At 46.0% G+C, this 12,132-nt stretch overlaps 1 protein-coding gene across 1 annotated transcript; it reads left to right on the forward strand.

The window, feature by feature from the left end:
* The first annotated feature begins 4,002 nt into the window (after positions 1-4,002).
* On the forward strand, positions 4,003-4,608 carry CCDC70 (coiled-coil domain containing 70). The gene has a single exon (XM_065397445.1). The coding sequence runs from the start codon at positions 4,003-4,005 to the stop codon at positions 4,606-4,608; it is 606 nt and encodes a 201-aa protein (XP_065253517.1).
* The last annotated feature ends 7,524 nt before the right edge of the window (positions 4,609-12,132 follow it).

A 12,132-nucleotide genomic window follows, 5' to 3' on the forward strand; every position in this document is an offset into this window, starting at 1 on the left:
TTTACGGGGTGGAGTTGCTAGCCCCACGCCCAACCCTCCTCCTTTATCCTGACTTGGGACAGGCAGATGGCCCCAAAGGACCTCTCTGGTGGAGTTAAAAATATTTATATTTGCCTAATATTTAAAGTATGTTGAGGCAAGCCGGTTTTGTTAAGGTCCCTCAGCAGGAATCCTTAACCCAACATGCAAGCTGAGATGCTACATAGTTCATTGGGGTTTGATAGTTCTATTTATTACAACCCATGAACGGATGATCATTTACAGTAAGGTATGAGAGGGGAACCCAGATCCATTCTTGGCTCCTCCCTCATTCACCTCCACCCCAATGACCACCATAAGCTCATTTCAATATTACTTAGCTTTGGGTCATTGGTGTTGTACTTTGTGAAATGACATCACTATAGGTGACCCCAGCGCGGCAGGGGAGGGCGCTGAGCCCGGCCGCGGGCCCGCAATCCCCGACTGGCCGGAGCGCCAGGGAGAGGGCGGCGAGCCCGCCACGGCTCCGCTCTCCCCGGCGGCCAGAGCGCCGGGAGCAGGGCGGAGAGCCCGGCTGGGGCTCTCCGCTCTCCCCCCCAGCGGCCAGAGTGCCAGGGGGAGGGCGGAGAGCCCCCGGCAGCCAGAGCGCCGGGAGGAGGGCGGAGAGCCCGGCCGGGGCTCTCCGCTCTGCCCGGCGGCCAGAGCGCCGGGGGGAGGGCGGCGAGCCCCCGGCAGCCAGAGCGCTGGGAGGAGGGCGGAGAGCCCGGCCGGGGCTCTCCGCTCTGCCCGGCGGCCAGAGCGCCGGGGGGAGGGCGGCGAGCCCGCCGCGGCTCTCCGCTCTCCCTGACCGGCCGGAGCGCCGGGGGAGGGCAGCTTGCCCGCTGCGGCTCCGCTCTCCCCGGCGGCCGGAGCACCGCGGGGAGGGCGGCGAGCCCAGTCGCGGCCCCGCTCTCGGGCCGGAGCGCCCCGCCGCGCCGCCCTCCTCCAGGCGCCGCCCCAAGCACATGCTTGGTGGGCTGGTGCCTGGAGCCGGCCCTGACTATAGAAGCATGTCTCATGCAATTGTTTTTATAGCTCAGGCAAAATTAGGTAAGTAAATGTGCCAAAACCAATTGCCAAGAGCCGATTACCTCAATTATCCCTGATTTGTGGCAGTCCAGAGAACACTGGAAATGAACATGCTGGGTAGAGCAGGATAATGAATGTATTGCTCTGCACATAGCACTTCTCTAGTGGCCCAACAGGATCAGCAAAGTGAAACTAACAAGGCAGATACTATTTTCACTCTGCTCCTGTTGGTTGGAGGTAGGGCAAGAAAGAGAAAAGGAGAGGGAAAAGTATGCAATCCAGGAGGTGAGACACTGAGAACTAAAGAAGAGAGAAGAACATAAGAACGGCCATACAGGTTCAGACCAAACAGCCATTTAGCTCAGTATCCTGTCTTCTGACAGTGGCCAGTGCCAGGTGCCCCAGAGGGAATGAACAGAACAGGTAGTGATCCATCCCCTGTTGCCCATTCCCAGCTTCTGGCAAACAGAAGCTAGGGACACCAGCCCTACCCATCCTGGCTAATAGCCATTGATAGATCTATCCTCCATGAACTTATCCAGTTCTTTTTTGAACCCTGTTATGGTCTTGGCCTTCACAACATCCTCTGGCAAGAATTTCCACAGGTTGACTGTGCGTTGTGTGAAAAAATACTTCCTTTTGTTTGTTTTAAACCTGCTGCCTATTAATAGAAATATCAAATGTGAGATACTTAATCTGAAAGAAGACTGGCTATATTTGAGCTCCATATTGGCTGCCATCAGTCTACTGGTGATTAGACTGATAAGTGTAAGAAACTCAGAATTAAATCCTTCTCCTTTAATACAGTATCTGATTCTCCCTCTACATGATACAATAACTCCCATTAAAAGCTCTGTGTGAATTACTTGTATCCTGAGGTAGGGGAATCATGTCCTTTGGATTCCTCCAATCCTCTGCTGGAAGAGAGGAAGAGATGTGGGAGGAAAAGGTTCCTCCTGAGAGATAAAAGTTAAAGCGTGGCAAGGGTGTGAGTATGAACAAATGGAACGAGTGCTGACACTCACTCAGAGGCAAGGTACGGTGTGAGTAAGTGTGGGTCTTTTATTTAAAAGACTCAAACAATCCTGTCGTCTGTTTGCTAACTCTGCTTCTGAATCCTTCCTTCCTGGACCCTCAGGGAAGGCTGAAGCAGCTGCAGTGCACGGAATGGCAAAATTCACTTCCTGGTGCTGCTATGTCATTGCTCTTCAAAAGTCTCCCAAAGAGTTGGGACTGATCTGTCACTGCCGCTCCTCCAAGGATCCCTCTCTCTCCCCAGCATAGAGCATATGTTGGGATGAGGTCTGGCGCCCTCTCCCCTTTGTTTTCAGGCAGCTTCTTGTTAGTATGGAGATAAATGGGATTGAACTTTTCTTATCCCACTGACTGCCACCAACAGGGATCCCAGAGGGTGGGAAAGGAGGAGATGCTACTTACTGGTCTCCTTGATGAAAAGGACTTGCCTCCCCAGGAGTCCCACAAGAGGGGTGGGTGCAGAGGAGCCACTGCCAGCAATCACCTTTGTTGAGAAATCGCTGTTGTTTCAGTGACTACTGAGAGCCTCGCAGGGAGTGGGGATTGAGGTGTGCTGCTAGGAGCCCTGCAAGGATGCAGTGGAACATCACTTCTATCCCCCCTTTCTCTTCCCCACTCCAGGCAACACATTCACAGCCTCCCAGCTTTCGCTATGCCAGTGAATGGTTAATCTCCCTTCTCAGGAGAAGGCCAGAGGAGTAGCAAAGCAGTATCAGAGGAGTAGGTGAGACCAGGAGAACCAATAGTTCCTCTTCATCCACACAGGACTCCCGGCGGTGGTTCTCTCCAACTGTGGGGCTGCTAGACACACAGCTCATCCTAATGGCCGTGAGAGAGGCTAGAAGTGGCTTCTTTCATTCACTCTGCCCCCACTCGCCCCAGTGATCACTGGTAGCAGTGGCACGGGGAGTGGATGGTGGGAGTGGAATGGATGATGTTAGAAGACCATCCCCATAGATTCCCACATCCACATCAAAGGCTATTGGAAGGACCTACTGGGTACTATCCTGGTAAGTCCCTTCAACACCTAGATCTCACATGAGGAGAGGGGAAATCAAGGAAGAAGGGGGTTTAAGGTATCACACACTTCCCATCTCCTTGATAATCACCATTGGCAAGAGAAGGCACCATTCCCTGCACTGCCCCTGCTATCCCTGGAGCCTCTCCTAAGTTTCCAGCAAAGGGTAGAGGAAATCGTGCATAATCAAATAAGAAAAAGACATTTTATTTATAAAGCACCCTGCTCTGGAGCCTGAGGCATTGTACAATAATTCATAATAAATATAACAGTACAAATAAGTAATTAGCTTTTCTCTCAATTCAGGAATTATGAGGCAGAGTTAGTCAATAGAAAACCAGATTGTTTTCTCTCTCCATTGGTTGGGTAATTAGTGATTCTGTGTGCCTCCATTTTGATATGCCTACTTCAAGTGACCTTCAAGGGGCCTAATTTTTGGAGGGTGAGTGCTCAGCACTTTCAGAAACCCCAGGTCCCTGCCAAGATCTCAAGTTGGGCACTCAAAAAACAGAGGCACCCAAAATCATTTTTGAAAATCACTTTGGAAAATCTTGGTCCAGATGTTACTCCTACAATGAGCTACAGGATCCCTGCCCAAATACTGCACTAATTGATGCTATATAAGTGCCGTCCAAAGAGAAGGCTTTTCACTTTGTAAACATCTGTATTTCTGGTGGAGCCATATTTCAAACCCCCCAGTTTACACAATTACTGCATATGTTTGAGCAATTCCAATTACGATAGTTGTTGCTGACATCTTGACACTTCTCTATCTGATGGGCTATAGGATGTGACAGGCTGGACTGGGCTTGGATCATGCCTTGCCCTCACAAGGCTCCGTAAGAGATGAGAGCTTTCATCAAGGTTGGCAAGTGAATGAATAAAACTGCCATTGCCTCTAGATGTCCTACACCTCCCGCCAGAAGCAGCTCATCAAGAAGCTGTGGGATGAGAAAGTTTTTCGGGAGGAAATCAAGGCTTTTCAGGAGAAGATCAAGGGCTTTCGGGAGAAGATGAATGCCTTTCGGAAGAAGATCAGGGCCTTCAGGATGGCGATCCAGGCCTTCTGGGAGGAGGAAAACCCCATCTGGGAGGAGGAAAATGCCTTTCGGGAGGCAGAAAAGACTTTCCGGGAAGAAGCAAAAGCCTTCTGGGAGGGGTACAGGGACTTCTGGAAGGGGTATAATGCTTTCTGGAAGAAGGACAAGGCTTTCTGGAAGGAGGATCAGTTCCTCTGGGAAAAGGACAAGGTTCTCCTGGACGAGGACAAGGTCCTGTGGGCAGAAGAAAAGGCTCTCTGGGCAGATGAAAAAGCCCTCCTAGAAGAGGAAAGAGCTTTCTGGGAGGATGAGGAAGCCCTACGAGAAGATGAAAAAGCCCTCCAAGAAGATGAAAAATCTATCTGGGAGGGGGCATTTGGCCCTCTGAGAGGAGAACAATTACTGCTAGCTGTAGCTATCAATGCTCCTGGGAGTCATGGCCCAGATATTCTTAGAGGAAGTGGGTAGCCCAAGGGAATGAAAACAAGGTGTAAATGATTCTGCTGGATTCAAAACCAATATTTGAAAAGTCACATATGATGAAGCAGCTGTGTAATTAGTCAGTTACCCTCTTTGCTTTGATTACCCTTCTGAAATAGCCTCTTTGACCCCAGAAACCTGATAAAAGCCTAATGGAATTTCAGTAGAACTATTTTACAGTGTCATTTGCTTTAAGATGATCGCATTTAGGTTCTCATTACATTATTTATTGCTCTGGGATCTTGTGCATTAGTAAATGGCATGAAGCTGTCATGCACCACCCCAGTTTCCAAACCTCTCACCTGTAAAACAGGAGGTTGATGTTCAGTAGGTGCTAACACACCAGAGAAAGAGGATTTACCAGCTGAGTTCTAGATCATCATAATTATAAATCTGTCAGTCACTGCTGATCCACCAGTGTAATTCGAGTCAGTGGAGTAAGGCAGTGGTGTTTTAGGCCCCCTCTTTATATTTAAGAGACATTGTGCTAAAGTCAGCGATGAGAAAACTCTTGCTCTTCCCCAACATTATGCTTTTGATCTTCCTCCTCATTGCTCTCTGGAGTCTGATATGGATAGGTCATTGTTGGTCATCCTTTACTTTCTTCCAGGACTCCAGCTCCATCTGTCTGGGTCTCACCCCTGAATCACTACATGGAAAGATGATCTGTTGAAAATTGGGAGGGAGCAAGGAACCCAACAATAGTAGGAAAAAGATGTCAGTTGGAGAAAGAGGTGGGAGTGGGTCAGTCTGAAACGGAGAAATAAGACAGTAGTGGGAGGGAGCATGCATGTCAGGGAGTGGGAAGAAAGGCTACATACATAGCCCTGGATCATATCTAGCTTCAGAGCTGCCATTGTCTGACACAAAATAGGGAGCACTATCCTCTCCTGGGAATTCATTCCTCATGAGCTCCTTATAGAAAATCCTAGATAACCATTGGGTGCAATGTGTAGTCAATGTCTGTATCCCTGTCTGCAACAAAGGCAAGAAAAGAAACTTTGAACAGAACTCTGGGGATGTCCAGGTTTCAGGAAAGACATGAGTACCATAGTACAGAGCTTGTTCTCTTGCTCTTTCGGATCTCACAGACTATTTTTGAAGAGAAAACAAAATGCTCTTCTCCAAACTCACCAAATTCAGAGCCGTGGAAGTTGATACAGAAATAAATCTTCTGTATTTGTCCCTTGTTGTTGCAGCTAGAGGTGGGATGAAAAGGGGAGAGGGACAAAGGCAGACTGTGAAAAACGTTAATCAGAGTCAACCTGGTAAACACTAAGAGTCAAAGTTGTTACGTGTGCATCCGTTGTGGTAGCTTTAGTAACATGTTCGAGGTTTAGATGGTGTTTTACGTTTAAAAGGTTTACACCATAATGAGAGAGCCCTTTACAATCCCTGCTAAAGAATTTGGAGACGTCTGCATTTGTTAGGTATGTATACAGGATAAGTCAAGCACACCTTCAAATACAGTTTTTACATTTGTGATCTGCTGAAGGATGAGCTAGACTCTCCTGTTTTATTGTGTTCAGAACAAATTGTACACAAAGGCTTGTCTTAGAAATACATGAATACACAACTCCTGATGAATACCTCCCCCGGAAAACCTTCTCATTAACTGGCTCAACCAAAGTAGGAATGTTTTGCAACCTCCTATTATAGTCATAAATAATATAGATGGAAATGCCCCATTAGACCATCCAGTCTAACATCCTGCAAATTCAGGAGCGTTCCCTATTATACATTTTAGAGCTGCATCATTAGACACTGCAAAAAGAAAAAAAATCCTTCAGAAGATAAGAATATTCAAAAGGCACCTGTCATTTCATATATTTTAATGTAAAAAAAACAACCATGGGAATTTATCTCTATTATTCAAATCAGCATGTCAAATTAACATCCATTTAAACTAAAATTAGACATGTTTTTCCTTACAAAGAACCTGAAGTACATGAAATGCTTTTAAGAAAGATCCTATTCATTTTTTCTCATATAGCCAAGTAGAGTGTTATCGGTGATAGTGCTGTCATTATAATACAATGGTTGTGCTACTTAAGGAGTTACACAACACAGTGCAGAAAAGCCAGAAGTTTAGTAGGAGAAAAGGATACACCAATATGCTTTCAAACCTCTAGTAGCTCCCCTTAAAAAACATTTAGCTTAAAATATGCATGGATTTCAGGGGGGCATTTGGACTGGCCCTTGTAAGCCTATGGCTTGGGAAGGGGGTAGGCTTGATTGGCTGTTTTCACAGATATTTTCCCCAGGAAGGGGCGGGGGTGTTTAAATTTAGAAGGGGGTGAGGGCCAAAATATGAGACTATGATGGAAAGGTGGGCTGTATGGAACCATAGTAAAATCTGAAAAATGCTTCATGACCATTTTATTAGATTTAACTCATGTTTTAAAATCATCACACAAATTAAAGTTGGCTACTCAAGCCTTCAGTGAAGCACTACGTTTACATCCTTTGTGGTTTCTTCTTGTAATTTTGCACAACTGTTAATGAACTTCTCAAATGCAGTGCATTCATCTTTGGTGGCTTCTCGCATGCCCAGTACTTCCAGTCCTTCAGTTGATATGCTATTAGTTCTTTCACATGATCAGGCAGAAGGCGACTTCTTTCAGAACACTAAATTCTATTCAATGATGAAAAAGAACACTCACCTGTAGCTGTTGTGACTGGGAGTAGCAAGAGCTGAATTCCTACTTCTTTCATTTCAGGAAACATAGCACAAAGATTGGGTTGAGCCACTAGTGATGATAAAAAAGAACTTGAAGTCAAATCTTCATTCATTCATCATATGACATTCCACTCTGTGTTCAAATTCTCTATTCTGTCCTGATCACATGGCAGCCCCATTGCTGGCAATGCCTCATTCCACTCAACTGTTGGTGTTTTATAAGACAGGCATCTATAAAAGCTACTTAGAGGGTGAGCAGAATCCAGAAGTCATTTTTTGTAGATTTGTAAGAATCAAGTGTGTATTTTTTCAGCTGGGTTAACACTTCTTGTCCTCTTCACTTAAGTGCCTTCATTAGTCAACTTCTGAACTGATGTCCTTGCTTCTTCCAGTACATTTTCAATGGATATCTCTGATTGATCCAAGTGTAGCTTCTATTGCTGGACAAAGATCTACTACAAAGATCTACTACTGTTGTAGCAGATGCCTGGATCGCATTGTTTAATGACCCAGGTGGTTTCAACAGTAGATTTACAAAAGAGAGAATGGCAATTGTTTTCTCTAAACATAGTAACAAAAGTAGTCCACCAGCCTCACTACTTAGATCAGTCCCATCTTGGTAGATACTTTCCAAAGCCAGCAATAATTGTTGCAGTAATTTTAAGACATCAACCAAGGATCACTCATGGGAAAGCCAGTGGGTTTTCCCAGGTTGGACTAATTTGAAATTCAGTCCCAGAGCATCTTGTATTTTTCCCAAGATGTTCGCTCTTTTTGGACTCTTTTTGAAAAAAAAAAAGAGTATAAAGAACCATTACATTTATGGCTTTTAAAATGTCTTTTGAATATTCAGCAACTTGTACTATTGCTAGTTGAGTAGATCATAGAATTGTAGGACTGGAAGGGACCTTGAGAGTTCTTCTAGTCCAGTCCCCTGCACTCAAGGCAGGACTAAGTATTATCTAGACCATCCCTGACAGGTATTTGTCTAACCTGCTCTTAAAAACCTCCAATGACAGATTCTACAACCTCTCTAGGCAATTTCTTCCGCTTCTTACCTACCCTGGCAGTTAGGAAGTTTTTCTTAATGCCCAACCTAAACTGCCTTTGCTGCAATTTAAACCGATTGCTTCTTGTCCTATCCTCAGAGGTTAACAAGAACAATTTTTCTCTCTCTTCCTTGTGAAAATCTTTTATGTACTTGAAAACTGTTATCATGTCCCCTCTCAGTCTTCTCTTCTCCAGACTAAACAAACCCAATTTTTTCAATCTTCCCTCATAGCTTATATTTTCTAGACCTTTAATCATTTTTGTCACTCTCCTCTGGATTTTCTCCAATTTTTCCACATCTTTCCTGAAATGTGGCGCCCAGAACTGGACACAATACTCCAAATGAGGCTATATCAGCGCAGAGTAGAGTGGACTACTGCAGTAGAGCAGACTACTGCATCTACTGGCCTCCCACTGACATCAAGATATTTTACATACTGATTTAATTCTTGATGCCCATTTGCATTGATACATTCATCAGCCATGTATGCAATTTTTTTGAATGTGATGAAAGAGTTCTTCACTTTTTCAACTGCTGAGTCTTTCACTTTTGCACTGCATGCTTCTAACCAGTCAGTTGAGTTTCTTGCAGAAAGATAGTGAGCATTTGCCAGTCTTGTTTGGAACCAGTGTCTAACTTCAGGGTTAACAAGTTGTCTTCCAGTTTGTAGTGTGTGGTATCTCTTGCTTAAACAGAATAGATGTGACAGCCATGTTTGTTTGCATAAACTTTGTTGTGTCTCCAGCATTCTTAACAACAGGGCCGTAGCAACAAAGAACGTGGCCCCCTCCGAACGGTGGCCCCCTCCGAACATATGTCCGGGCGGGGCCCCTTACAATGCAGAAACTGGTATGCGGTATTTATTTTGCCACTTTTAGGGGCCCCCTTCCTTGCGGGGCCCCCTCCGGTCGGAGGGTACGGAGGGCGCTCGCTACGCCTCTACTTAACAACCTCATAAAGTACTTTTAAAATTGGCTTTGACAGTGACTGGCTTATAAGGCTTTGATGTCGATGCAGTCTAGAGGCTTGGTGTTTTGCAGCCTTTTCATGTAGGTTGTCAGTATTGGCTTTGCTGGTGATCAATCTGGCAAACCAAGCTCCTCCAGTTTTACCAATTGTAGCAGAAGGAAGCTTTCCTTCTTCATAAGCTTTTTTGCAAGTGGTGCAATAGTTGTCATCTTTCGTAACTTCAATAAATGGGAAAAGTTTGACCAACAAACATCAGGAACTGCCTTTAGGTTGTGGAAACACTGTTTCTTCAGTAGGTAGCTGCATGTGTGCCTCGGGCTGTTCAGAAGTAGATACACCACTTGAACCAGATGACGTGTTGGTATATTCTTGGTTTTTGTTATGGTCTTCTCCTTGGTTGATTTGACCACTGCGTGGGTGGGGATGATGAGGGAGTTCAGGGGAGATGTAGGGAAATCCCTGTGGTACATAGGGCCCACCCAAGGCTTGGGGTTTAAGTAGAACTCAGATGATACATAAGCCTTGTGGTCGGTGAATTTAACCCCTTATTCTGGCAATTTCTGAGGGGTTTTTTTTATGAGCGTGAGTAAAAGAAATGCCATAAGAAAGAAAGTTCAGCTGTATTCAGCACCCCTGCAATAAATACTGAATGGGACCAGATCAACGGCCATGACAGTTAGCAGGTAAGAAAAATGTTCTCTCTCTCTTTCAAAAGCATGTCTGCTGATCTGGTGCAGGTGGGTCATAGCTCACGGTGAGAAACTGAATACATACCAGACGGAATAAAGATGTTAAAAGCATGTCTCTCCCCTGCCCCCGACTCCCCAAAAGGATTAAATAGGAAAAAGAATTTGGAGCCATCTCCTCCCTAAATTCAGCATATGAAGATGCTAGAAGGCCAACCTTACAGTGCTTATGTTGTAGAAGGGATCCAGCCAGGCGCTACAGAACCTTAGGAAAGCACAACACACCAGGCTCAATTCGCAGCTCCCTTCGGACGGTACAGATCTGATCTAAACCTGCACTGAGGAGTCCTCTGGCAGTGGTCAGTTTCTGTAGCAGCTGCTGTGCCACCCCCCTCCACATTCCAATCTCATACCAGTTCAAACCCAGAGCACATCCATTGATTTAATCAAATGCACATGGATAAGAAATGGAGCGGAGACATGGACTGCCGCGGAGTTATTCCAACTTCACTCTAATGCAAATATCCTCTTGGGCTTGCTTGTACAGCTATAAGAAAGGGTAATTAAGGAGGTAAGGAATCAGTCCTCAAAACATGCTACTGTAACATCACAGTAGGTTCAGGGAAACACCCCATACACTTGAGAACTTTTATAAACAAAACAGGGGTTATTTAGCAACAGTGCCATTAATGAAATAACACAAAATATAGCCAAGAAGTGTTTGATTGCTTACCAAAGCATGTGCATTTTGAATAGATCTGTTGGTATGTAACAGAGACTAATGGGAGAGTGTTTGAACTGCACACACTGGATCCAGGGGGCCTCTCTTGCTTTAAGTTTAAAACAAGCCATGAAGTTTTGCACCCCTGTGATGTAACTGTGGGTGTGCATTAAAGGTCTCTGGCAGTGTTCAATGTATTAAGCATGGGTGGGATTGAGGGATCTGGGAGAGAAGATTATGACACATGCAAATTCCAGATCATCTTCCTAGTGGGAGCCATAATAATCATCTCCTGACTTCTGGAGAAACAAGAGCTAAGGCAGAGAAATCCTTGTGGAAGTTGAGGATAACAACTCATGTATATTTTTTCATAGCCTCAAAGGCCCATGCAAACCATTCATTTTGCTCTGCAATGGGAGAAGGTTCAGGAAGTGGAAGTCCTTTCATTTGCACCCAAAGTTTGCCATAGGGAGAGTCTGAGCAGACTGGGGAGGGATGGACACCGGACATCTTAATCTGCAAGTCTGCCAATGTGTGACACAAGCCACCAAAGGCATGACAAACGGCCAAAGCATGACAAATGGCCAAAGCCTGGGGTACCCTTGTTCTGTTGCATGTCGGGCCATAATTGGCAATGATAATGGTTTTTCACTGTATGAGTTCAATAACAAGTTTGGCAACCAGATGGAGGGGTGGTGTCCCGACAGGTTGCTCAGGGACTGGTGGGTTTGAGGAGAAGGGCTGTGCCTGGGTTTCTCTGGGCACTAGAAGAAGGATTTAGGGATAGTTTCTTCACAGGCTGCCCCCAATGCAATTAATTCAGGTTAGGCCACCTCCCATAGTGCATCCCCACCTAGAATTGCCCTCCTGTTGTGGTATGACAGGCACACCTGCCTCATTTTCCCTCCTTCACTGTCCCCCGAAATAGGTCAAAGACTCTTTCTGTGTGCGAATGGGGGTTAAGCTAGTCCAAAAGAAAGCCCCAGCACATAATCCATAGCCCAAGTCTCATAACCATAGTCCAGACAATACATCAAGTAAAGGTAGAGTCCCCCAGCATCCCTCAGCACCCCACCCCAGCTCTCCAGTACAGCTCTAGGGTCCAGCAGCACTCCACCCCAGCTCCTCTCCGGAGTCCCTCAGCACCATGGCCCAGCACTCCAGGATGGCTCCAGGGTCCCTCACCATGCTTCACTCCCAGCCTTCAGTCCCCTCTGGCCTTCTGAGAGCCAACAGGCATCTCCCTCTGCTGCTCTCAGCCTTCAGCTCCCTCCTGCCTTCTCTGGCCATGGCTCTCTGGGTTAGCAAGCCACCCCCACCCTTGCTTCCTGGTAATTCCTTCCTCTGTCCAGGGAGTGCCTGCAGAGAGCTCTCTGCAGCTTTTCCTGGAGACCTCCTCCAGCCT

This window comes from Emys orbicularis, chromosome 1 (assembly GCF_028017835.1).
Source record: "Emys orbicularis isolate rEmyOrb1 chromosome 1, rEmyOrb1.hap1, whole genome shotgun sequence".
In the NCBI taxonomy this organism is placed as follows: Eukaryota; Metazoa; Chordata; order Testudines; family Emydidae; genus Emys; species Emys orbicularis.

Coding starts and splice junctions, on each gene's coding strand:
- CCDC70 (XM_065397445.1), top strand. CDS start 4,003: ATGTCCTACACCTCCCGCCAGAAGCAGCTCATCAAGAAGCTGTGGGAT.